General features: G+C 44.6%; 1 protein-coding gene across 5 annotated transcripts in view; it reads left to right on the top strand.

The window, feature by feature from the left end:
- The window catches only part of SORCS1 (sortilin related VPS10 domain containing receptor 1), a gene marked incomplete at its 5' end in the record, with an annotated part of 395,914 nt that overhangs the window by 130,384 nt on the left and 237,709 nt on the right, over positions 1 to 27,821 (top strand). For all 5 annotated transcript variants that reach the window (XM_081158777.1, XM_081158779.1, XM_081158780.1 and 2 more), the window contains one exon: positions 7,833 to 7,900. In XM_081158777.1, the coding sequence (XP_081014903.1) occupies positions 7,833 to 7,900 (68 nt within the window). The remainder of the gene's footprint in view (positions 1 to 7,832; positions 7,901 to 27,821) is intronic.

Below are 27,821 nucleotides of genomic sequence, written 5' to 3'. Positions count from 1 at the left end.
ACCTAAAAAAGGATTTCACCAAAGCTCCACATTTTTACAAATCAGTGAAAAGTAATAAATCGAAATGCCATTGACATGAAGTCAGTAAAGAGTTAAAAATCAAGTTAGTCTATTGTAAGGAAAAAATATTCCAGGAATGCCTGGAAGAAGGCAGAGGGAGAGAGGAGGCTGTGGCCAGTCCCAGGGATACGCAGGCAGCAGGGCTCCAGGACTTTTGAATTGAACGGGAGGTGAGGGTCCTTCGGTGGTCCTGCCTTCCCCTGGAACAGTCAGGCTCGGGCATCTTCCCTGGGGATAGTTATGCACCGGCATTAAGAGTATATAATGTGAGTTAAACTTGTCCACCACTTACAAGCTGAGCAATGTATTAAGTTAGCCTCTATGGGACTCAAAAGAGAAAAAAACTCATTAGGGGAAAAAAATGTATTACTTGAAATGCCTTTGATGAAATTTGTCTGCACACAGAGTAGGCATCCAATAAATGCTAGATATTATTAATAATAGCAGCTAGTTACATTTGCTTAGTACTTTAACATTTACACAGAGTTCCACTTCCCGTTGTGTTTCTTTTCCACAATTCCGGAAGACTATGGAGAGAGATACGTTATCTCTTTTATTTTTTACGTAAGACAAATCCGTTCAGCATTTCACTTACTCAGGGTCCCGACATGGCAGACACTACTCACTGTTACTCAACGGCCACGCCCCAGTTTTGTTTATTTTGTTGCTGGCAGAGCCCACCTCTTACCATAGAAAACGCCAAGTGACAATCCCAGCTCCTTGTTTTCCCAGCTTCCATGGCAGCCACAGCGTGGGCATGTGGCTGATTCCTGGTCGTTGAGACTACGGAGTCTGCTGGGATGGCTTTTAGAAAGGAGTTTCCTTTCTCATTTGAAACAGAACAAAACAAAAACAGGTATACACTCGGGGCCCTTGTTTGCTGGATGGAGCCCTGGCCGCTTGTGCTGCAGAGACGCGTTATGACCGCCCTGCGAACATGAGGACAAGTGGCACCAGTGTTGCCCCTGGGGGAGAGGAAACACGTGCATGGAGTGGTCTTGATGAAATCGCTTGGCTGAACTAGTCCTGGAGCTATGTAGACTCTGGGCCTCCTGTTATATAAGATAATACATCTCTTAACATGTAAGTTGCTTTTCCTGTTTTGTTTCTTGCTGCGAAAGGCATTCTGGCAGATATGGTGGCTAAACCACAGCTCAAAATCCAGTCTTCAGAGCCTAAAGACTTTCTTCTTTTCTGCAGAGCAGTTAAGATCCTAATACGAAGGCCCTCCGCAGGAGAGCCAGGCATCTCTCTATTCCGACATTCTCGCTGTGTCCCTAGTCATAGCCCAAACCGTAGCTGAGCCTGAAGCCTTGCTCTCCTGAGTGCTCTGGGAGCTTTCACACTATGGGTGCCTATCCTCAGGCTTCCTTCCCCTCAAATACCATCTCCATATGCTCTCACCTCCATCCCAATCACACATGTCCTGGGATTCGTCTTCAGTGCCTCCTTCATAAGAACCTGCTCCTGACTGTGCTGTTCCTCCTTGCTCTCTCAAAGATATAAACACCTTTCCCCTTGCTGCACACCTTTCCCTGTCACTGTGTCACCGTCTGTGTGCCTCTTCACCGGACCGTGAGCTTCGAGGGACTGGTGCCGAGTCTCCTTCTTTCTTCCTGTCCTCACAGCACATATTTTTTATTCCTGCCTCTTAAGAAGGCTTAATGAATGTTTATTGAATTAAATGTGTAGGATTTTAGAGCTGAAAAATCTTTCTTCTGAACAAAGCTCTCATTTTCTGGGAATTATAGAAGGTTCTTATTCTCGGATTCCTGCCCCCCCTAGGATTCCGGAGATCAGGCATATCATTAACGTTATATTCATTGTTTTATGTGCATTGCTTTTATTAGATCAGCTTGTTAAAGAATATGTGGCTTCTCAAAAGAATGAGAACCTCTGTTTAAGCTGGAAAGTTGAATAAATGTTACTGAGCCATAAGCACAGTCTGCATATTTTTAGGAAAACCACTGTTGTGTTCTTTTCCCTAAAACTCGAGTGCAAAGAACACAAAACAGATTTCTGGCTGTTGAACAGCCCCCTTATAGTTGATCTAACTCTTCAGTGCCCCTGAAAGATTGTCCCAAATCTCCCCAGGGCGCTGTAGGGGTTACCATTCTCTGTCCCCACGTTCACTTCCACCCATGCCTGTGAAAACGTGCACCTGAGTGGACTCTGGGGAGCTGCTGCAGGAAGCAGGGGGCAGCCATTCGAGACTGGGGGGTTAGGACACCCCCGGGCCTGCTGGCCGTGGGTGGGGAAGGGTGGAGGTGGCCAGCGTCAGCCTCTGTCCCAGCCTGCAGGCATTTCAGCCAGACTCTGGCCCACCAAGGGAGCAGAATTGTGAAGGATAGCATGGTTGAGCTGTGGTGTCCCCATGTGTTAACAGGGACGGAACCCCCGCCCCAGCCAGCCCTGAATCACTAATGTCTGAGAGCAATACAAAAAAAAAATGCCTTGTTTTATAGCCTGACTCCTTTCACCCTCTTCATTATTTACGGTTTTGGACTACCGACTGTCAGGAATGAAAGAGACTTTAGGATCTTGTCCCCCAAAGAGTACATTGCCAAGAAGCCCAAGGTCACACTTTTGTTTCCCCTGTGATTAGAGTCCACTCCCACAGCTGGACACAGAGAGAGCACAGAAAGACTGTAAATCGTTAGCAATCGAAAAACAAGGAGATGTGCCCTACTTTTCCAAGATTTCCCTTCGGTGGAGGTGAGAGAAGGTGAAGGGCAATGGCCAGGCACGCGTCCTGGAGGAACTCGCATCTCCCGTAAATGCCCGTTGGTTGTCCCAGAGCTACCCGAAATCCAGAGCTTCAGAAAAACAGTCAGCTTGCAAGGCAAACAACTCCTCCAGGGAAGACTCTCCTGAACCGTGTTCCCAACCATGTTGCTGCCCCTGAGCAGAAGAATTGGGAGAGACCGTTCCTAGGGCCATATGTGCATTTCTTTCAGGCAACCCCTCAACCTTCCGCATGCCCCCTCCTCTGGGGTGCATCCTTTAAGTTATCAAAGGACAGAGTCAAGACACTTTGTTTTTTCCTCGAAAAAATGATTGGAGCGTTCCAGTGCTGCTGCTTTTGAAGTGTGGAATAAATTTTGGTTTAGTAATTAATACAGATGTTTTCGAAAGTATGCTGCGTAGAACCAGGTAACCAGGAAGGCGTTTTAGGGGTTCCTTAAGTGTATGGGTTTTGTTTCTAAATTATAGTTTCATATTAATTAAAACTAAAACCTGCTGTTGCATTCAGAGGGGTCACATGTCTAAATAACTGGTGTAATGGAGACTGTGGTTCTGCTGCTGTTCGATACCAGGGAACATTTTTTACTGGCTTTTGTTGTTTTACATTAGAACACTCGTATTAGTCTTCTACATACTAGTGTCTTTCTCTTTCTGAATGCCTTTGTTTTGTAACCAAGCACAGGAAGAAGTTTGGGTTAGAAGAGAGGGGGAGTGGCTTGGCATTCCCCTCACCCCCCACCAGGGTTCTCTGTGATGGTTTCTTTTCTTTCTTTTTTTAAAACTTTATTAAGAGATAACTGACAAACATAATGATGCATATTTAAAGTATACAGCCTGATGATTTGATAATTCATATGCATTGTGGAATGATTGCCGTTCAAGGTAATTAACACATCCGTCACCTCACATAGTTAACTCCATCTGTTGTTTTTCATTGTTTTGAGAGTTTTTAAGTTTTTTTATTTATTGATTTGAGAAAGAGAGAGAGAGGCATTGATTTGTTTTTCCACTAATTTATACATTCATTGGCTGATTCTTATATGTGCCCTGATCAGGGATTGAACCTGTAATCTTGGCATATGGGGACAGTGCTCTAACCAACAGAGCTACTGGACCAGGGCTGTGAGGGTTTTTTGTTTTGTTTTTTAGTTGAAAATGCTTAAGATCCACTCTCAATACCTTTCAAGAACACAGTGTTGTATCATTAACTATAGTCAACCTGCTGTACAATACATCCTCAGAACTTGCTCTTTTTAGAACTGAAAGTTTGTGCCCTTTGGCCTACCCTTCCTCCAGCCTCTAGCAACTACCATTCTGTTCTGTTTCTGTAAAATCATTTATTTATTTATGTGTTTGTTTTAAGATTCCACATTTAAGGGGTACCATATAGTGCTTGTCTTTATCAGGTTTATTTCACATAGTAAAATGCCCCTTCCAGTTTTACCTATCTTGTTGCAAAAGGCAGGATTCCCTTTTTATGGCTGAATAATATTCCGTTGTGTATTAAATGTAATACCTCATTTTCTTTATGTGATGGTTTATTAACACCTATGTACGGAGGTGAGGGGCGAGAGGCTGGAGTTGGTAGTTACTCAGTAGGAGCTCTGGAAGACCTTGGGAAAAGGCAGAATAGAGTGGTGAGCACAGGTGGTGAAAATTGGCCTTGGCGCTGGACAGGATGCCTAGGATCACTCCACTGAAGACCCTCACTCATTCTGCACAGAGCCTGGCACTGTTTCTGGCTCCCTCCACTTTTTCAGGAGTGGATGCCTTGAATAAATAGCAGCTTGGTGATGAGTGTGTTTATTATAAGTGTGGACAAAGTGAAATTTCCCCCAGCGGCTTTGTAAGCAGTGGATGTGGAAGGAAGGAGCCACAGCAAAAGAACAGCACAGATGGCAGGTGGTGACAGCAGCTCCTAGACGGGTTGGGGGCTCCTTGGATATGTAACTGTGGAAAGTCCTAGAAATAACTGGGCACTGAAGTCTGGCACGACGTAGGTAGAAGTTGTCAAGCCACAGATATTTTGATTATAGCTATTTAAAGAAAGTATCCTAAGACTTAGAGAAGAACCCAAAAAAGCGCTTACCATATGGTCACCACTTATTGTTTTGAACCAGGGAAATTTTGATACTATATAGTGAAAACAAGATATAGAGAAGTGAGATGCTGATGGAGATTCTATTTTGTCTAGTGTGTTCTCGTCCAAACAGCATTGCTCTCACTGATGGGGTTTATCATTAAATGCTATGCACTCGGACTCATGGAATTAACTCTATACATGAAAATTGTTTGCTGCTGAATGAATAAAAAGGAATCACCATTTATATATTATTTAAGTACATATAACAGTTCACTAGATTAAAAAGGCCCATTGATTTTTTTTTAAGTTTGAAAAATACACAAAAGATGTTAGAAGATGGGACCAGAATAGGCCGGCAGTTGCATTTTCCCCTTTTTCTCATCTAATCGTGGTAGTTTTGGCTGTGGCCACCTTAACAGGTGCTAATTCTGTTCAATAGTATTACTAATAAACCAGAACAGAAAAACAAACAAACCGCAGCAAAGCAGATCTAATATAATGACGCATCACCATCCAGGAGAAATGTACTGAATAATGCACATGGACAGTCTGCGAAAGAAGAGGGGGAGAGATTTCAAGTAATTGATTGAAAACATAACTAGAAGTTAGCAGTTCTCCCTTCTTTCTTGCTGTGACCATTCTGAAAGCAGAGAGATTAGGCTGACTCAAGCCGATGTGCTTTGAAATGCCATAAAGGACACCTCTTCTGGTGCAGTATTGATGAACTGTCTGAGTGTATCACTGGCGTTTTCATTTTGCGAGCCCAGTAAGAAGAGTCACTTGTACCCCACTGCCAGCCTGCCTGTGAATCGCTTAACCAGTTGCTGCACACGTGTGTGGGGCGCCCCACACCATTGCATGCTGGGTTAAAGGGTTGCTTCTCTGGGGCTCCTCTGAATCCCCTTATTAGATGGAAAGGAGACCCAGACTGTGGCCAGCTGAACTTCATTATTTACTTGGCTGTCGTATTGTATCAGGAGAGCAACCACCTGGAGATGCTTTATGCTCTCACTACTCCCATTTTCTCTGTGGGGGATTTATAGGCCTATTCGAGGTGGAGCAGCAACATCACTCTGTGTCTTCAAACAAACAGCCACCCCACTGCCACTGATCAGTGTTCCTGGGATGCCAGTGATTGAAATTTAGCACTTAGAGCAACTTAATTGGCACACAGATCTGTTAAGCATATGCCCCAGCCATAGGCATGCCATCTGATGTGCCCACAGGGTGCCCAGCACCTCACACATGCTCACACTTTGCTAAAGAAGCAAGTTTTGAACAGCTCCTTGAAGGAAGCCTGCGTGGTGGTTTAGGAGAGGGGTGCCCTCAGAGCCCAGGTCCCCAGATCCTCCTGCATTCCCTTAAACTTGGAACACACCTAAGGTGGTGGAGTCCCAGTTTGCTTGCTGAGAAAGAACCCTTCAGAATCTGCTCAAGGATACTTGTGCCTTCAGTCAATGCAGCCCGGTGCTAGCAGAGTGCAGCTTGGAAGGCTTCAGCCCTCCTTGGTAGCTCGCTGCCTTGAAAATCAAGGTTAGAATGTTCTGTGCTCACTGTGGCTAGAACTGATCCCTTGGCCTACAGACAGAATCCTGGAAATCGATGTCAACATTTTTCTGCTGAGTTGGAAACAGCAGTACTGGGGCCAGATGTTCTAGGTGATGTTTATCAGGAGAGGAATATGAACTCAGAAGAGATGGAGCAGCCCCGTTACGTTATTTTCCTTATGTAAGAACAAGTGAGGGGTGAGCACATCCGTGGTTAGGAACACGCTGCTCTGTTCAGTCTTCCCGAGTGCCCCGATGCTTATGATCTTCACCTAACCAAGTGGACCCTGGGCATTGCTGCAGGTGCCAAAACAGGCCGCCTTCTCAAGCTGCCACCCCGGGCATGAGTTTCGGTGGGACTGAGAAGAGGTACCCCAGCTCTTTGTCCACTTAGTTTTATTGGATGAGTGCATCCTGTTCTAACTGGACCATAGACCCCCAGACCTCATCTGTATTTGTATTTTCCTCTGCCGTTAGGCAAAATCCTGGGCTCCTAATAAACATGTAATATGTGTTTGTTGAATTCTGGAAGGATGAATGGAATAGCTTGGGTTCCTCTAAGTGAGCAACAGGTTAAAATCAGAAGAAGACCTGCTGTGAGGTTAATGAAGTTTTGGTGCCCCTCATTGCACAGGTCTTTTTCCAGGACCTGCTCCTATGTTTGAAATTGTAATCTTATATTATGATTTCATATGTTCTGGTTCTTAAGGCAGGCTCCCCAAATTCCATAAACTTCAGGACCCCGTAAAACATAGATCGGAGCCGGTTAAAATGCTCTTGCTTAGCCCTTGTGGCTTCTTCCATCCAGTGTCTTTCCCCACAATGGGGAGATCAGAAGAAACTCATAGAGCCCAGGCTGCAGAGGAGAAGAAAGCTTGAAGGAACTAACCATTAAGAACCCCATGCTAGATCAGGGTAATTTGCATTTCTTACCTAATTTCACTCCTCACAGCAACCCTTTCTGGGAGACAGCATATTGAGTTCCAAGAAGCTAAGTAACCTGCCATCTTGGTACAGCTTCTAGGGCTGGGGACTTTATCATTGACCCTCCACTCTCCAAACCATCTGCTCTGTGGCTACCTTGAGGGTGCATAGTTGACAGCTTTGGAAGTCTTCCCTAAAAGTATTAAGCTCACCAGGATGATAAATGCCTGGAGTGTCAGGTAGCTCTTGAGGTGGGAGTGGGAGGGAGAAAGTTGGGGAAGGGATCAGGCTTGAGCAGTTTAATGGAAGGCGCTGGCAAACCCTTCCCCAGTCAGTGTAAGAGAAGGCAGTAACAATTCATTCAATTATGTTAAGCGCCCATTAAAGGAATCCTAAGCCCTCCCTTGGGCCATTTCACTTCTATGAGATTGTAATTGTTTGAGACTAACCATGATTTCTTCTTTTGCCTTCAGGTGATTCTCATTTTGACAAAGCTCTATGACTATAACCTGGGGAGCATCACAGAGAGCTCGCTTTGGAGGTAAGTAGATAAACCGAGCTAATGATTACAGTGTTATTTAAACATGTTCACAGCTGCTCTCCCCCAGCCCCTTTTTTTCCAGGTGAGGTTACTGGTTATTTGTACAGCTCCTACCTCTACTCTCTGTTCCTCTTCGCCACAGTTGGGGTTTATCTGCAGGTGGGCCAGATCCTTCTTTATAGACTCCTCCTTTTGGTTGCAGTCAGATCTTTTTGCTAAACTGTTCATTAGTTTGTCCTTATGTGTTTTGGTTCCCACAGTTCTCACTGATCTGTGAGCTTAATGGAGCAGAAGTGAAAGAATGGGGGTGTCCCTGCGGAGGAGGAGATCAGCACAACTTGTAGGTCTGCAGAACCTAGCCATGCTCCCATACAGTACTCTCTCGGCTTGCCTCCTGCGACCCTAGAGCTCAGCAGCACGCAGGTGTGCACACACACTTACATGCACACCTTTATCTCTGGGTTTCACACTGTATTTCCTCACACATATAGGGTGTGCAATAAATACTTTTCAAAGGAAGGATACACGTCCTCTAAGAGCAGACTATTTCTTTGGATACCAGCACAAAAGAAAGTCCTTAGAATCCTAGGGAACTATTGTCTCCATTTTTTTGGTTTGTTTGTTTGTTTTGGAGACTGTATAATTTGTTGTTTCTGTTTTTAAAAATCTGCTTTATTTATCTCACTTCTAAATGAGCCTACTCTGCCAGCCTGTCGTATCTGGGCCAATCTCTGAAGCCCGGGAGAGCACTGTTTCTGTTTGGTCAGGCCTGGGCCACAGGATAGTCGGTGAACCTGGGAGAGGATAACCTACCCTAGAGGTATTATTCAGTGATCACTGGCTTGCCGTGAAGTCCCGAGTCTGTTCTTGATGCCAGAGGGGCAAGTCCCTAAGAGAGACTCAGACCCCAAGGCAAAGGGGTTCTTGGCTTCACTCAGGAAAGAATCCAAGAGGGAAGCCAGACAAGTGGTTAAAGCAGAAGCAAGTGTATTGAGTGGACAGGATAAGCAGGAAAAGCCACTCCATGGACAGAGTGGGGGACTCTCCTCACAAGAGAAGTGGGACCCCAACTGTCTCTAGAGGGTGAGCTTATATCTGTGTGTAGTATCTGTGGAAAAGTACTGATATGGGGAAACAGAGTGGAGAAAAATGTTGGGATTAACTTTAACCTTTACAAGGTACCTTTTGTGGTCTGTTTTCCCTGTAGGGTATGGGTAATTGGTAAGGTATGGGTAAGGAGCTATTAATCAGCCTTTGCAGGAATTTTCTTTGTTCTGGAGGCTCATTGTGATCTGCCTGCAACTCTGGTCAGCCGAGTTCCCTGCCAGGCAACATGTAGCAGGCCCCTGACTTAACTTTCTTTGACTTTAGTTAACTTATATAGCTCTCATGACCCTTTCCTATATTATTCTGATCTGTCAGTGCCTTTATCATAACAGAGGCTAACTGTGTTAAATACCACTTCTGATTTTCCACCACCCCCAACACACACACCCCAACTAAGCAGAAGTGGTTATACTAATAACAGAAAAGGGGGGAGTGGTCTTTGAGCAGACAAAAACTAGTGGGTGTCCTCTACTTAAGATTAATGGGCATCCTGTCATCTGTCCGTTTATGTGACTGGGAAGACTCGCTACCGCTCTCAGTCTCAGCACTGGGGTCCAGGGGAAAGGACTCCAGTCACCCCATCTGTGTCAGGTTCCACCCCTGATATAGTCAACAATGACTGGGAGGGGAAGGTTGATTTACATAGTAGCGATTTGATTGCAGGGCCTGCAGCAGCTGTTGGGGAACACAGATGTCATACGAGGCGAAGATCATGGATTGGATAGAAGCCCCAAAGGAATCTACCATACCCTGGAAGGGGATTGTTCATTACATTACATTTTCACCTGATATCTGTTTTCCATTAGGCTTGACAGTATATACAGGTAGCCCCAAATCAATTGTTCTGTGCCTTAGGAGGTCTCTAGTAGACCAAGGAAAAGGCTAGATCCTGTTTTTTAACTTCTTGTCAGGCATTTAGGTTATTGAACTCCTTCCCCAACAAGGAAGTCAGTTATGCAGAGGTTATATCACAAGGAAATTAGTAACTGAATTAAAGTGTGGGAAGTTTGGTAGAATCTCAAAAAGTAGAGTTGTTTAATGCATTAGCGGCCTGACACTTGCTGTATTGTTTAAGTTCAGTCCCCGTTTATCAGAATATCAGTGACTCGGAATAAATTTGCGCTTTGGTGATAGATTTCCCTAATGTATTTACATACATGAAAGTAAAAGCCAGCCTTCATTCCTCAGTGCACCTGCCACGTAAAGTGTACTTGGCATATCGGGAAATTAAAAGATACAGTTCTGTCACAGTGGGACAGGCTTTTAGCAGCTATAACTCAGCCTGCGCAGCGGGAAGCTCAGACCGGAGGGACATGGGGACCAGCCCGTCCTGGGTGGCTGAAGCTGATGTTCAACGTCTCCTTTCTCTCTGATGGGACATTGTTGCCTGTGCCCTAGTCAAGCAAGAATGTACGTTTCTGATCTTGAGGCAGGAGGTGATTGAAATAAAAATGACATCGTATTTCAGTAGTATCAGGCTTCCCTTCTTAGGGGCTTAAGCTTGGGAGAGTGTGGCAGGAATGACCCCCTGACTTTTCAATCTTAGAATCAGTTTCACTGGAAGATATATATGTGTATATATAGGAGAGAGGCCACATACGTACATAATGCATACATACATACACACACATATACATATGTGATATACACACACCCATATATACACACGTATATACACATACACCCATATATACATACATATATACATGCATACACATATACACACATAGTATACCCACATGCATTTACGTTTCTAACATACCCACAGTAGTCATTGGCTCTATGTGTCACATGTCATATGTGGCAAATGACTACTGTGGGTAATCTCCACTATTAGAACTACTTACTTTAGTGCTTTGATAGATGTATACACGCCTCCGTGGAAATATAGTTTAGAAAAGAAAAAAGGGAAGAAGGAACAATATTTAGAATACTCACAGGGCGTTGGTAGAGTTGCATTGATCAGCTCACGGTACCTGCCTTCGGTCTTGGTCTTCAGGGATCCCCTTTGGGGTGCTAATACAGAGGAGATGTGGGACTGGCCAGGGTGGGTCAGGGCTGGGATCCACGGAGAGCTGCTCATGGTTCTAGTCATCTGGTTCTGACCTCCTTGAAGGACAGCAGACTGCTGAAGTGTTGACCCATTTTCTCCTATACCAGCTTGTACTTTTAGAAAACCTTTCTGTGCCCCAAACTGGGGGCTTGGCAGGGGCACAGGCCAGTTTTTAGAGAGTCTCATGGCATCACAGCACTGAGTGCGGGACTTAGCCATAGATGGTACTCAGTAAATACCTTACTTTGAACCAGACCAGTGAGGACTCCAATTCTATATCTACTGCGTGGTCGTCAACATAAAATTCTATTTCTCATTCATTTATTCAGTATAGATAAGTTGATGAACTCCGTTAGTCTTTCTTATTGTTCTGGTCCAGGGGAGGGAAGGTAGGTGGGTACATAGATCAACAGCATATAGGCTCTGTCCACCAGGTGTTCGTTGTTTAGGGGGGCAAAGGTCTGTGGACAGTTAAAGTGAGAGGGGTCTGTGTACTTGCAAGCAACCTGCCATATGTAATTGTATTGGATAAGGTACTTAAGCAGCCACCCAGAGCTCCCAGGTCCCAGAAGAAGATCAATCTAATGTAAATTGACAAACTGTCGTACAACCGTAAGTGCTGTAGTAAAAATATCAGTATTGCCTCTTTACTTTGCTTATGTGTATATTTCCTCTTCTCAACTAGGCTTTAAGTCCTTAGACCCAGCACCTTGCTGGTTTAATGATAATGGCAGTGAAGCTGGTGATCACAGCAATAATGACAACAATGATAGAAACTAGCTTTTATTGACCACTCGCTATGCGTCAGGCACGATGCTGAGTGCTAAACATGCATTACTGCACCCTCTCAATGTGCTTTTACAGAGCGTTCAGTGTCACAAGTCAGTAAATAATAGCCCACACGCTTACAGGGATGCTAGTTAATAAACTTTAATCATTTCACTGCGTATCTATCTTCTAGAGTCCCATCTGCCTTATGGTTGATCTTTCTATACCTAAGCAAATGAGCAAATAAAATTTTAAAGCTTTTTTCAAATTGACTTTAGAGAGAAACATTGATTTGTTGCTCCATTTATTTATGCATTCATTGGTTGATTCTTGTATGTGCCCTCACCAGGGATCCAACCTGCAGTCTTGGCCTATCAGGATGATGCTCTAATCCACCGAGCTACCTGGCCAGGGCACAAATACAAGTTTAATCTCAGATGTATCTAGTTTTCAAAGAACTATGACAGTCTGAGCAGCATTTGTCCTACTCCTGAAAAACACTGGGCAACTCAGAAATGGCTTCTTGTTCAACAAAGACTTACACTCATTTTTCCATTCTGAAAAATTGTTTACAACCTTGTTTACAACCTTGACCGGCTAAACCGTTAACAGAGGGCAAGTGGCAAATCCCTCTGGGCTGTTATAATCGGAGAGGACAAGAGGCAGCTGACCTTGTGGAGATGTCCTAGGGCTTTAGGCCTCGCTGGGTCAACAGGCCCCGGATGGCAGAGCGAGATGCCGCTGTACCGAGTGAATGAGCTTTCACTCCCAGTCGGTCTTGTCACTGATTGCACTTTAATCCTGAAGCAGGTTGTAGATCTGCTTTTGTGTTGTGCTGTCGGTCACAGCGGGAGTCAGCCTGAGACGGAAGGGGGCCAGGCTGACGCAGAACAGTTAACTACACCTCTGAATCTTCTCCACCTTACCGTGGATTAAGCTTTGAGATTTGGTAGAGCTGGTGGTTTAACCATATTGAAGCAAGGTAAGCTTAAGGGCCGAGATAACTAAAACATCCAGGCCTGGATGCAGTATTTCTGAGCAGCAGTGTACTTGTCCGTTCCCGTCTGCTGCCAGGGTAATCAGCACTGCGCTGGGGAGGCTGAGCCGGTGAGAAAGGCCCGGGCTGTCCTGGGAGGGCCACAGCATGCTGTCCAGAAGGGACACGCCTGCGGAGCCCTCTGGGATGCACTTGCCTGACATAGCCGACTCCTTTTCGGTTTCAGTGCTGTCTTATTTTCAGAGCCACATGAAACACAAACAGTCCCCTGACAGATCTCTAAAATTAGGCACTAGTCAAACAGCAGCACCTGCTTGGGGGGGGGGGGGGGGGGCAAAGAACCACATGGCTCCAGTCGGGAGAATGGGTTAGGCTGTCTGATTCTGCACTCGGAGCCTGCCCTCTGTGCCTGTCCCCGAGCCACTTTGTACCTTTCTGGGTGTGGCTTGCAGCGATTACTGAGATGCGTCCCAGCGTTTGTGGGGACAATTGCGGCGTCTGTGGCCAGGGTTCTCGGGAGAGCACAGGGCTCCGGCTGACAGATGCCAACCTGCCACAGGTGACTCTGCCAGCCCCGGGGTGGTTCCTGTCAGCTGGGGGTCTCTTTTCCCTTCCTGCTTGTCACCCGGGGGGAAAGCTCGGGACAGATGGTTAGTCCCTGCCCAGAGGAGCTTTTGCTACAAAACCCAGCTTTCTGTCAACTATGAAGACAAGGCTGGAGAGCAGCGATACCCACCCTAAAACCAAGGGAATAAAGCCTGAGTGGGATCCTTCCCGGCAGCAGGGCCCGTTTCGTATGGTCTCAGCATGTTGCACGTGTTTCCTGCCACCCCAGTGGCCCCAGAGGAGCCATGTCCCCCGTGGGGTGAGGAGGGGCTTTGGATCGGGTCCTTGGGATTCTGGATTCTGTCAAGCACTGTAACTCTGGCTCCCATCCCCGTAACTGTGTCCCACAGAGCAGCTTGTGATTCCTCGACTTACACATTTACTTTATTAAACTTTACCTTTATTTTTAAAAAATAATAAAAAAGAGAATGTATGCCGATTATAATGAGCCAAACAATGAAGAGACAAAAAGAAAAGTTAATGCTGTCTTACTTCCCACTCAGACCCAGCTTCCCCGAGGTGTGAGATGCTGAGTTTTGGGTGATTCTGTTCATACGGTTATGACCCGACTCCAAAATGCCAGCAGATATATACACGTATCAGGATCACATTTGTGTGTAAGAAAATAGGCGTAACTATTCCTAGGACTCTGATGACCTACTTATGTCACTTAATGGGTCCTGGGTACCTGTCCGGAGGGATACATTAAAAAAATGGGTCAGGTGTATAAGCATCCGATAGTGTGGATGCTGTATACTGAACTAAATGACTACATGCTCAATTAGCTTAGGCAGCGCTTCAGGTGTTCTTAGGGCTTTTTTATCCTCATAAGAACCCTATAAACCAGGCAGCACCAGTAGCCCAGGTTTATAGATCAGAGAAATGAGGCTTAGAAAAATTAAGTAATGTGCCCAGTGGTCATATAGCTGGTAAGTGGAAGAGCTGGCTCCCGAGCGTGTGCTCTTAATGCCTGTGCTACACTCTCTCTCCATTACCTTTTAAATGGATCTTTAGCTAATTTTCCACAATATTTGCTATTACTTATTGTGCTTCAATAAATGTATTTGTAAGCAGGTTCCCTACATTTTGGTAATTTTCTCTCTGTGAAGTACTCTAGAGTGCAAAAGGTGATGTCGCTGTATCAAAATAAATGCATTTATAATGTTGGTAGATTCCTGCGATTACTTTCTAAGAAGGTTGGAGCAGTTCACGTACTCATGAGCAATGGCAGATTATACGTCTCCCAACGATTTCACCAGCAATGGGTATTTCCAATACTTAAAAGTTTGCTAATTTTGAGTGAAAATGGCATCTTGATCTCAGTGTGTTTTGAGAGGTATTTCCCCGATTTTTAGTGATACCGAGCATGTCTGTTGTTCTGTGGCAATGTTGACCTCCCTCTCTCTCTCCCCACAAGCAAAGGTCATTGTTCCATCCTCAGTGAACCTGTAGTGTATTATGTAACTTTGTCTTATAATGGTTATCAGATGTATATTTATTTGGTTTCTTTTAAAAACATTGACTAGTCCCCTATCCTATACCTGGCACTGTACTAAATACTGGAAATAAAGATAAGAGCTGTAAATTGTTCCTTCCTACTAAACTCAAAATCTGGTGAAGAATGGACACTCAGTGGATGATTTAGAAGGATGGAAAAGGCAGTATAAAAGTTAGGTACCAGTTACTGCTGATGTTCATCTATTTCTATACTAGCCTGGAAGCTCAAAGACCATGACCCTGTCTTAGTTATTTCTATTTTCTTGGCACCTAAAATAGAACCTGGCACATATTAAGTATCATTAAATGTTTTTTTGCTTACAAACAGTATATGAAGAAATGTTTTAGGGTCTCTGAAAGTCAGTTCTGTGTCTTATATTTGTTTATATCCTAAGTTGTTGACCTCATGCCTTCCATGATATTGTTTTGAATAATGTGCTAAAATGAGAAGGAGCTAGTCATGATCTTATGAAATGCCAAAACATTGTACTCAAAGAGTAAGAACTCAGCCAGTGATGCCAGTCAGGGAATGTGGCTGTGTCCATAGAGCACACTGTATGCCTGGAGGCCCCTGAATACTGACACATATTTCCTGCACACCCACATGAAGGCTATTTCTACAAGGTTCTGGATACATTCTGCCCAAAGACTCTGCAGGCCATCCTGATATCTCTCTGCACCTCAGATTGCACCTCTGCCCTCCTGGTTTGCCTCAGTGACTGGCTCTCTGCTGAGTTCCTCACTTTTCCTTTTAGCAAGTGAGGATATGGAGTCATGGCCCTGATGTTCTAGAAGGTAACTTTACCAATATGAGCCCAGGAAACAAATGTAGAAAATTTTGCTAGAAAAGGCAGGTCAACCTGCATCCTAATATCAGACCTGGTCCTAGATTCAGGAAGTATTTAGAATGTTAATTTCCATTTCACTACATTGCCTTTGAACTCCACGTCGTAGATTTTATGTCTGTGGAGTCACTCGGGATATAGATCATTGCCATCCAACTTCTTAACAGGAGCCAACTGTTTCCATATCCTCATTACCCCTCAGAGGCCTTTCCCACTCACTTGATGCTGTGGTCTGTCCTTTGATGTCAACACTTGCGCTTATTATTAATAAGTATTCAAACAGTGAGGGTTAAATGTTCTTTGAATATGGAGCTCTCTACTGGGCCCTAAGATGGTCAAAAGATGCCCCAGACACAATTTAATTCTTACCTTCTAGCAACCTACAGTCTCACTGTCCAATCAACACAATTAGCTCATCCTCATTTTGTAGGTGCCACCATGAAAACCACCTTATTTTTAAACAGCCACTTATCTCCACCTTATTAAAAAGCAGTCCCTTGTTTTGTTCTTCAATTGCTCTTTGTTTATTTTAGCCGCTGCATGTGTCATGATCCGTAGATTTTATTTATTACTTGTCTACTGACTGATGCCACCACTAGAATACATAAGCTCCCTGAAGGCAGAGATCTTGTCCAGCTTACTTTCCATCATATCTTAAATACCCAAGAAAGTGCCTGGCACATAGAGGTTCAAGTGAGATTTGTTAAATTAATTGTATAAATAAATGCATACCTGGAATCATGCTAAATGGTGTGAAGCCAGATATGAATACAGTCTGATTGTTGCCCTTAAAGAACTCACAGTCTGGGGGGGAGACAGATAAATGAATGAGAGATTATATAGAGCGCCCAGTGCCATAACAGAGGGGTCATGATATACTCTGGGCTGAGGAAGGGGAAGCTTTCTGGATGAAAGGGTACCTGATTTGAATCTTAACGAACAAGTAGGAATCACATTAGTAAAGGAGGCTGATTGCTTATTTCTTGAGTTTGTATTGAACTCTAGGCACCCTTAGGTGCTGATAACATGGCATATTGAGGAAACCGCACAAGATTGCAGTACAATCTATGTATGCACAGAGTATTTGGAGATGATTTTGGAAGAGTAGAAATGGCTATTTTTGCATAAAAACCCATAGTTTTCTGTGCTGTGTATTTCCAGAGGAAATTATACATCATGGAAAGGTTTAGTGCAAGGGAAACACTGGATGAAATGAAATTCTTAGGGGGGAAAAGTGATCTTAGTCTCATGTTGACAATTTGTTTGGAAAAGAGCAAAACTGTTGACCGTGAGCACAGTAGCCAGTGAAGTAAGAGGTCAGAGCTGGAAGGGAGCTGACTTTTTAGGGCACAAAAGAATGTAGTATGGGATGTGGGGGCCATGGCCATTCTGATGGATCTTACAAAGTAAAAATGAGTAGGACCAGTTGAGCGAGTGGGAAGGCGAGAAGAAGAGACATGTCTGCAGTGACTCTCCTGCCCTTGTCTTGGAGACTATAGTTGACAGTGAGGCTATTTAATGCTTACATCTGCTCTCCTGATCTCTACTGAACACCTACAGCCAACAAATGAGAAAGGGGTATGGAGATGACTCTTTGATGGAAGAAGCTGTAAAGGGAAATAAAGGAAGAAGTGTGACTTTGCATATAAGAGGTCATAGACTCATGAGACGCTTCCTTCCTTTACATGTGGAGAACCCTGACCGTGATTTGTGGGGGGAGAAATCAGTGGGGAGAGACTGAAAATATAGGAAAAGTTAGGAGGCAATAAAGCTGGTAGAGAATCGAGTGGCAGAAAGAATGTGACCTTACCCAGGGGAATTCTCTAGCCATGGTAGATCAGGGTGGGGAGAGGGTTAGGAAGAGGGGAGGCATCTCTCCCACCAAGCAGAAAGGCAAGAGGGGGCACACATAGAGCAGCTCTCCTGAGAGACCGGAGCTGGGGGAGCTCCTGGCATTGGGCTGTAAGATCAGTGGCCAATGGACTTCAGAAGAGGCTTGGCAAACTGGAAGAGCTGCTGTGTGGACATGGAGAGGGACTGTCTGCTCAGGGACACGCAGGTGCTGGGCTGGCAATGCTTAGATCCCAGCGGAGGGTTGTGCTCTGCTCCAGGGAGCCTGGAGTAACACTCAAGAAGGCAGCTGGCTACGCAGTCCGGGAGAGGCACTGAGTGGAACGGTCGATGAGGGGGTCTGAGCTAAATAGAGAAAAAAGTGAAACCAGGGGTTGGGGAGGGCACGCAGTGAAACAGCAGGTCCCTCAGTTCGATCATGTTCAAAAGCCTAAGGAACACTTAAGAAATAATATCCAGAGAAGTGTGACTTTTTATATTAAACTTAGAGCCCCTGTAGCCCCCAGGGGACTCTGTGAAAGAGAGCTGGTCAGGGTGGGTAGAGTTAATCAGAAAAGCCTTTTATTTAAGCTGCTCTAAGCAATCCACTGAGCTCAGGAGGAGAAGGCGCTGCTGTTTTTCTGCATGTGTGTGGGACAGCTGGATCTGCCGTCAGGTCCCCCAAGTTCCAGACATACACATGGCAACTCACCTCCACATCCTTGGGGAACACTAAGCAGCCTTCTCAATTCTAGTGATGGTAGATTTCCTCCAGGAAGCTCCTCACCTGAGACCTAAGACCTGTATATTAACCACATCTGGCAGTCACTGTGGGTTCCTTTGTCAGAAGAGAGGGACCAGCCCACATGTCATGTTGAAATGAAGTCAATTTCCTTTCTGGTCACCTTTTCTAAACTTAAAATTTGTTTTTCTTCCTACCGTGTGCTCTGGAGCCCTAGTCCCAAATTTGCTCCATTTATATTTAAGCTTCTTTCATTTTTAGTTTAATTTTGGGGGCTTTTAATTGACCTGGCCTTTGGCATCTCCTATTCCTCCTCTATTGGGTATTTATATTCCTTGGCTTTGATCACTCGGCTTATTAGAATTCTTAGTAAAATGATCATTGTATGTTCCCAGTGATGGTGAACCCCTTGGAGATTCCGCCGAACAGCATGTGCTCTTGGGAGGCCCTTCCATAAACAGATCAGCATGTGGGTTTGGGGTTGGGCTGCCTGGGCGAATCTCGGCTCGGTCCACTTTCTCCACTTCATTTCCTCACCAGAAACACGGCTGTAATAGTATTTATCTCGTAGGATGACTGTGACTCACAGGTTAAATATGCTCCACCTACTAAGTAGTACCAAACAGAAACCTTGGATCGTGTACTTCTCTAGTCGTCTTTTGCCTTTCATTTGATTCGCCTAATAAATAATGATAGACATTAATTTTGATGATTTATTAATGTGCGAGGCACTCCTCTAAGCACTCTATCAACTAAATTAATCTTCACAATAACCCTGTGAGTTGGGGACCATCCTTATACCCATTTTATAGATGAGGAAACTTGTGCACAAGGTCACAAGAATGCCAAGCAGTGGAGAAGAGCTGAACCCAGGCAGCCTGGCTCCCGAGCCCAGGCTTTGAAACCCACACGGACCATCTCTTGCGTGACTTCTTTCCTGACCACCCTCTTCCGCACGGAATAAATCACTGCTCACGCACTGAGCGTTCCTTGTGTTATCTTTTCCTTTTTGAATATATCACTTTGAACGATAAGCCCTTTCTTCCTAGGACTAGGTTAAGGGTTGCTGGTTGTCTTAGTTCCCTGCGTATCCCCAGAAGCAAGTACGGTTCTTGGCCTGTAGGAGGCGTTCTGGGGAAAGGAGCACCAGGGCAAACGCGCTGGGGAAAGAGGGTTTTAATAAACTCCCCGCGTCATCTGTGGGGCTAATTAACTGATGCGAAGCTTGTTCCATGCCGCATACCACAGGCGATGAAAGGCTAACAGAAGGCAGTTTGCTCAAATGTCAGGCCTTCTCTCACTGACTGCCGTCGCACATCACGGGGGTGGCAGCTATGAATTCGATTCCAGCGTGTAAATCAGCGCGTCGGGCTGCGCGTCTGCAGCGATGCTTCCGTGAGCGTCGGCAACTGGCCCGAGGCTGAAGGGAACAGGAGTCTGTTTCTGTTAGTGTCTCTTAGTTGGCTTTCCTTCTGTTCGCATTAGAGCGTTGTTTATAAACAGATGTAACGTTGAGCCCGTTTGAGTGAACCCTGAGCAGGGCACACTGTGCTGTCACCAGAGAATTAACTTCAGGCCGGGGATCGGGACATCACTGCAGACCAGGCTTTGCTGTGAGCCCTGGCCAGGGAGCTCTGTGTGTCAACGAAGCCGGCACCCAGGGGAGGGGCTTTGCTGTTTATATCCCAGGACAAGAGGAAAGCAAGTAGCGTTAGTAGAGAGTCTTAGGAAACCCGTTTCCTTATTCCAGGTGAAGTTTCTGAAATACTGTCCATTCATGCATCGGGCCGGGGCACTTTCAGCTCCGGCCCCCTCTTTCCAAAGGGAGCTGCTGTGCTGCTGTGCTGGAGAGAGATTCCTCAGCACCGCTTTCTTTATTTCTCCTGCTGGGAAGTATTAGCAAGGTCATCACCTTTGGTTTATTGGTTTCAGACAATCTGTGACTGCGGAGGATTATGACTTCTTAGCTAAGCTTGCAGAAGCCCGGGCTGCAATCAATTCATGAAAGGCACAGGACTGACTTTATTTTTCTTTTTAAAAAAATGTATATATTTTTTCTGCCAGCATTTCTGGGGACTGAGACTTAAAAGAGCTTTTGAAAAGAATTTATCTTCGAATGCCCTGCTTTATCACGCCTTTCAAATAAGAACATTGAGTCAGGCCCGTGTGAACTTGGCTTTAACTTTTGAAAGAAATAGATGACTTCACGAAAGTCTGTCTTTCCCCATCTCTAACTCAAAACCATGTGAACTGTGAAATTTATACTCATTGCTGTATGCCAAACACATACCCTTTGAAATAATTGGCGACTTGGATTAGCCATGCCTGTGCCTACAGGTTGATAAATAAGTTCTGTTTTTTGGTGGAGCAAGGGGACTTTGGATCTGAAAATCCTTAGAACTTGATCACTATTTATTGTGATACTGGTTTTGGGGTGTTTGTTTTTGTTTTTACTTACATTGCCATCATTTCCCAGCTTTCTGGATCACCCTGCTCTCCATTTGTTACTGTCACTCTCCTTGCTGAGAATCTGTCACTTCTAACCTCAAAGGAGTGTCAGAATTTAAACTCTGCTCTTCCTCCTACAATGCATGGGAATTTCCTCTTTTGGGGGCTGCAGAAAGCAATCCCAATGACCTGTCTCTTAAAAACGTAACAGACAAATGGTGTAACGCGGAGACTACCCTTTTCCCAGGCTCCAGTGGATCGCAGCCTGTAGTAACCTTGGCAATAGGACTTTTGCTGACACCAAGTGCTTCTAATGACCGCTGCACTCTTGACAGAAGCCTGGCCTTGGACTTCCCCTTCTTGGCAGCTCTGCAGAAGTCAGAGGCGGATGCTCTGATGCTGAGATGACATATGAGTCTGTGGACTCTATTTCATAGAGTCTTGGGCTCTGATTTTCAACCTAACTTTAACATTTCATATTTCTAACAGTGCCACCCCCAATATTTGCCTTGCTGGAAGCAGATGTCCACCTACATTTTAGAATTGTAATAATAAACCATTAGTACCCCTATTCCTTCTAGGATGTTTTTTCTTCAAATATGTCCATTAAAACTCATTAACAGGCAATTAGAGGTAGACAGAGGCAGGTAGTAACTCTGTCATTTTGTAGGTAGAAAGCCTGATTTTCATGGCCACTGAGAACACTCCTTGACATTTTGGGAGTGGCAGTGATACCCACCACTTTTCATTTCATCAGTTTTAGAGTACCAGTGAAACTGTGAGGCTCTTGCTCCAAAGGACCTTGCTAGCTTATTTACTGGGCAGTCAGAGCACATGATGCAGTTGCTCCTCCCATCACCAGGAGGCAGGTAGGATGAGGGAGGTGGGCAGAGCAGTCAGCCACTGTCAGTGACCCAGGCAGCAGGGGACAGCTGAGGGTGGCTGCTTCCATGGCAGCGCTGATTAGCTTAGGTCTCCAGCCAGCATGGCAGCCTGAGCTACATCTCATTGCCACCTTTCTCTTGGGTATGAATTCCTTCGTGTCCCTCGTCTTTTCCAGATATAAATCTGTAGGGTATATTCAGACCGAAAATTAGGGCCGATTTTTCTTTTTTTCTATTCCAAAGACCCACTGTAGCAGGGCAAGGGTCAGGTGCAGGTGTCAATCTAATTTATACTGGCAAATGTCAAGCTCATGGGTGTGTGGTGTGTTAAGCCCTTGAGGTAGGCCTTGTAGAAAGGCAGAGAGCAGATCAAGATTGGGGATTTGGGTTCCTGTTCCCTCCACTTCCTAGGCCTGTTTTCTTCATTGATTTCACACTTTCTGCTACTCAGTCGTCCCCTGTTACCCACCCACTGGAAAGAAAACCGCCTCTCTTTTTCTTGTGGATTCTTTATCTTTAAGGAGGAAATATTGTCGAGTTGGCTAATCTATTCAAAGCTTAGTTAATGTTACCCTTCTTGTCCCATTTTCTTCATCTGGTAAGTTTTAGGACCAGTAACGCTTCAACATTTCAGATTCAAGGGAACACACATATGCTAATTTAAGATTAGAGTGAGTGTCCATTGAATTTGACCAAGGGCAGAAGTTGATCAAAAACCAGGTGGTCCCGAAGAACCGCTAGTGTTTCGTCGGGGTAGGGTAGTGCCCTGCCACATCTGAGATGCCTACTATTTTGATTTTACACAGTGCTGTTAGAGCTGAGGCTTGCATTATACTCAAGAAAAAAAATTTTTTCAGTTAATGCTTCCTTTTAAGGGAATGGAGATGTAATTTTCCTCTGGGGCTTATATGAAATTTGTCATCATCAAGGCCACATTTCATCTGTGGAAGAAACCAGAATTCAGTGAATCCTTGAACAATGGCTTTGTTTGCAGCTGCTCAGTACCCATGAAAATCTAATTCCCCACAAGTACATCTCATTTAGATTTATGTTGAGGAAAAAGGTATTTGAAAGTCCAGATACATAGTAGGGTCTCATTAAATGTAAGTTTCCTCTGTTCATAGCATTTTCCATATATTCTTCTTTTCTTGATGCCTGAAGCTGCTGGTGTTGATCTACCAAGAGATGTACTGGGGGTAAGAGGAAGCCCGCTCTTAGTTTGGCTAACAGAAAAGCAAGCTCCTGTCTTGGACTGGAGTGTTTCCTCACTGCATTTCATCTCAGTTTTGTGCTGTTTGCTGGGTGCAGAAGGAAAAGGCTCAGGCAAGTCCTTATGTCACGACTGATGGCTTGGGGCCACGTTGAAAGCTAGAAAAGAGGGGAACTGAGATTTTCATCAATGAATCAGTATTTAAGAATAGTCAGTGTCCTGCACTGTCCAGCAAAGATCACTTTTGCGGATTTTCAGGAGTTAGTAAAGGACAGTTAACATTCAGATGTGCCCTCATCAGATGGTGATGGGAGTGCATATTCAAAAGAATGACGCTTACAGGCTGCCGGTTCTTAAATTCAGCTCTTAAATGTCAAAGCACTTTCTAGAAGCGTTAGAAATTCTAAATGAAAACTGAATAAGCTTCATCAACTCGAGTTTTCCTCAAACTCTTGCAAATATAATTAAAATATTAAGTCTACTGGAAAGATCACTACTTTGATGAGTTTTATGAAAAGTAAATAGTATGTCCTGTGCATTTTTGAGAGTTGGTGTGAGCACGCCCTGTCCCAGTGTTAGCACCGCCACTAATTGTGTGATCTTAGACAAATTGTTTTACTTCATAGGGTCTTGAACTTCTCATGTATAAGCAGACAAGTGTGTCTTAGATGGGCTCTGATTTTCAAACTAGCTTTAACATTTTGTATTTCTAACAATGTTGCCCCCAATATTTGCCTGGCTTGAAGCAAATGTCCTCATACATTTTAGAATTGTAGTAAGAAAACATTAGTACCCCTATTCCTTCTCGGATTTTTTTCCTCCAAATGTATCCATGAAAACTTATGAACAGATTATTAGAGGTGGACAGAGGCAGGCAACTATAGTTTTGCAGGTAGGAGACCTGGTTTTCATGGGCAATGACTTAGAGAACACATATCCCAAGCTGAAATAATAGAAAGTAGAGAATTATCTTGGCTCAGTTACCTTCTATCTTTAAACCTGGATTTCTATCTTATATCTTGGGGCTAATAATAACTTCCGTCAGTGAAGTTACTATAAATAATAAATTAAAAATTTTAAGAGATTGTCTGGCACATTTTAAGCTATAAGAGATAGACACATAGCTAAAACTCAGGTCTTCTGAGAGTAAAGGGAAAAGAGCTGACTACTGTTTACTGAAAAGCCTCTGTGAGCCTCAGTTTCCTCATCTGTAAAATGGTATTCCAAAAATTCTTTCTTTACATCAGGTTGCTATAAATATCTGGTAACCAGGTATTATGATGGGCCACGTGCTCTGCAGGTTGTAAAGTGCTCTATGGACATTAGTTACCTTCAGTTGGGAGTGGAACGGGAGAACCTGGCCTCTGTGCTCCTCCACCATGGCAGGGGATGCTCTGGATGCCCCTGTCCAAGTATAATTGTAGTTCACCAGATGCAGGACTCCTCGAACGAGAGTGCTTTGTTTGCAACTTTTTTTTTTTGCCTTGTAGCACTGGAGCAGAGAACAGTGCCTGTCACATAGTGATGTATCTCTTTAATGAAATTCTTTATTAATAAATTACTGATTTTATTTTAGTTTCTATTCTATTGATCATATGCCTGGCAATATACTAAGTAGATTATATACTCTAGGGGCTCTTTATCCTGGGCACATTAGAATGTCCTGGGGAGTTTTTAAAATATATGTGTGGCCCCACTGGAAACTGATTGAATCAGAATCTCTGGGACTGAGCCCGGACAAAGGTAGTTTAAAAGCTACCCAAGTGATTTTAATGTGCGAGGGACATAGAATCAATGAACTCCTGATCGATTATTTTCCTGGGGTTTGCTTAACTGGCTGCTTGTTAATGGTGCCGATTACTTCTCGGTGTCCAACTTTCAGTGAACATGTTCTCCCATCTTGCCACCTGTCATGGCTAAAGTCTACATCAACAAGGATGCAGATTCATCATCCACATTATGAGGGTAATCTCTTCTGCGTCTCCTCCTGAAAGGCGGTTGTGATGTCCATGTAAATCATAAACTTAGATTCCTTTGTCATGTGAAGGAAAACATGTAAATCAGGATGGAGAAAATTATTGTTGATAGAGATCCTGGATACGTTTTAGACTGCTGTGGCCTGGGTCTCAGCCTGGTTTCAGAATCACAATTTTTGATGATTACTTTACGACATTATCAGATGAGGAGGCAGTGCCTGCAAGATGGTGTGAACTGGAGGCTAATTCCTATTTGTCCGGTTTGCAGCTCTGTTGGCACAAACCAGCTAAAACCCGCCATTGCCACGGGGGTGGCATTTCTTACCTTGAAGGTGCTCCTGATTTTAAGGAGGGCAGGACGGACAGGCCAACTTTGCCTGTTTGTAGAAGGTGTCCTTAGAGCACAACCTGTCTGGATTCTCTGTAATTATCTTGCTTTTTGGAAGGTTAACATTTTAATTCTTTAGTTCCTGAGTCGCATGCAAGTGTGGTTTTGTGCAAGAAGCAAACATCAGTCACACTATAGGCAGCCGTGCGCACACGTGGGGGAAAGATCACTGTCCCTCTAAGGCAACAACGTGTACCTTTGTTTTGTCACCTGGTGACCCAGTGACACAGTTAAATAGCAATTCAAGATCCCAGTAGAAACCCAGGTGACAGGAGTGCTGTGAGGTGCTTTAAGGAAGGGTGATTAGAGGCCAGATGAATGGTATCCAGGGAGCTATCAGCAGCCAAATGTGAAGTTATTTTTACTCAAGGCAGTGATTTCTACTCTTTTTTAAAAACCTTAGGGTATCTCTAGGTATTTCAAAAGATGTCATACAATTCTCAAATATAATAATATACTTGTAGAGTATATTAATACCATAGTTGGCTTTTAGCGGTGAGCATGGAGGTGGGTGAAAATTCACATCATGTCACTGCTCCAGAAATGAGGGATCATCAGATGGACAGCTGATCTGCTTGGCACATGATTTCCCCACGAGAGCACCCCCAGAGGACAGCTGTAAATGTCCCCGAGCCCTGTGCTTTTTTGAGCCTCCTGGAACCATGTATATCTGTGACTACTCCTGCTGCTCTGGGAAAATCTGCATTTTTTTCCCACCAGACATTATTCCTATCTTACTGGCATGTGCTCCCCCACCCCGACTTGTGGTGCATTTATCTCCGACCACCCTTTGGTTTCTCTCTTTGTTTTTCCCTTTGATTCCAGACGTGTTTTACAAATAATGGATGGTAGTTAATAAACAGCCTGGCAGGCAGGATAGAATGAACAGGGGTGTGCTCGTTTTGATAGACTGTGCTGTCTGCAGAGAATTTACCGGGGCAGAGTGCCGCCATACACCGCCCCACAAGAAGGACTTACCCTGATCTTAAACCAAGATCATTCTTGAAGGTTTCCATTATTCATAAGGCCCGAGCCGTGGAAACTGCGGGAGGCTGTCCTGTGATGATGTGTCTGAGCCGGTGGGTCTCTGGTTCAGGAGTCGGAAACAAGCAAACATCTGTATTCGTGCACTTGGGGACTTTGCCAGCTTTCAGAGAAGGAACTTCACAGTGGAGCCCAGCGTGGTAGGACAGGGCTTCCTGCCCTTATTCCGAGTATTTCCCCTGCCCCTTCCATGCTCTCCCCAGTGAGTCCTGAGACCCTGTTCTTGCAGCTGCTTTTAGCTCCACCACATTGAATATATTTCATTACTTTTCTGTCTTGCCTCTACTGTAAATCCTTTGATGGTAGGACAACGTTTCTTTGTATGTCCCTTGCCTACTGGAGTGCCTGGCACATTAAATAGGCTCATTAAAATGAATTAAATGAATGACTGAGTGACCAAATGAATAAAGATATTCCTGGGATCCTCTAAGTCGATTCGGAGTGAAACCTTCTCCCAAATATTATTGGGCCCTCGGGGTAGGGTGTGCCAGGGCAGGCAGGGCAGGACAAGGATTTCTGAGTCTTCTCAAAAGCAGGAAAGAAATCAGACAGTATTTGCTTTCTCAGGATTCTACTCCCCAGCATGTATGTGGCTTTTTGCAGAATCACACACCCATCATTTGTAGGGATCGTAAGGCCACGGTGTCTACATCGATACACCTCGTAGACTGTCGACTGTCACCACAGCGCAGCTCTGGGGAATTCTGGTTGTGAAGCTCCATTGAGATCTGCTCTTTGGAAGGCAGAGTTGATCCCAGTCTACCTTTGGTTGCTAGAGCTTTTGAGCAGGTGGGATTGCGGAGGAGGTCGTCGGAGGCGTCGGGGCATAGGCGTCCTGGGCTTTAGTCAGAAGCTTCACTTAGGAGCGTTACCTAACAGTGTGATTAAAAAAAACACCCACAAAAGTCAAGGACCATACGATTTCACTCATGTGTGGGCTGTGAGACTATGAGCAACAAATAAACAAATGAGACAGATAAAACCCATAGACACAGACAGCAATATGGAGGCTACCGGAGGGAAGGGGGTGGGGGAGGAAAGGGGAAGGGGTCAGAGCGATGGTGATGGAAGGACACTAGACCTTGGGTGGTGGGCACGCAGTGCAGTGTACGGATGATGTATCATAGAATTGTACACTTGCAACCTGTATAATTTTATTAACCAATGTCACCCCAATAAACTTAATTTTAGAAAAACACACAGATAAAGAGTCCTGATTCCTGAGAACCAGTATATCTTCCCAGTTTCTATTAAGAAATCAAAACAGCCCTGGCCAGGTGGCTGGCTCGGTTGGTTGGAGTGCCACCCCGTACACCCAAAGGGTTGCGAGTTTGATTCCCTGTCAGGACACGTAAGAGAGGCGACTGATCGATATTTCTCTCTCACATCTGTGTCTGTCTGTCTGTCTCTCTCTCAAAATAATAAATTGGTTAAACAACAGCACATATCCTTGGGTGAGAATTCAAAAAAGAACAGAAACATAAACCAAGATGTAGCTGATTCAGGCACATGCAGAGCAGGTAGAG

This window comes from Miniopterus schreibersii, assembly GCF_964146895.1.
Source record: "Miniopterus schreibersii genome assembly, chromosome: 14".
NCBI lineage: Eukaryota > Metazoa > Chordata > Mammalia > Chiroptera > Miniopteridae > Miniopterus > Miniopterus schreibersii.
The sequence above is the reverse complement of the archived record's forward strand: the minus strand, read 5'-3'. Positions and strand labels throughout refer to the sequence as shown.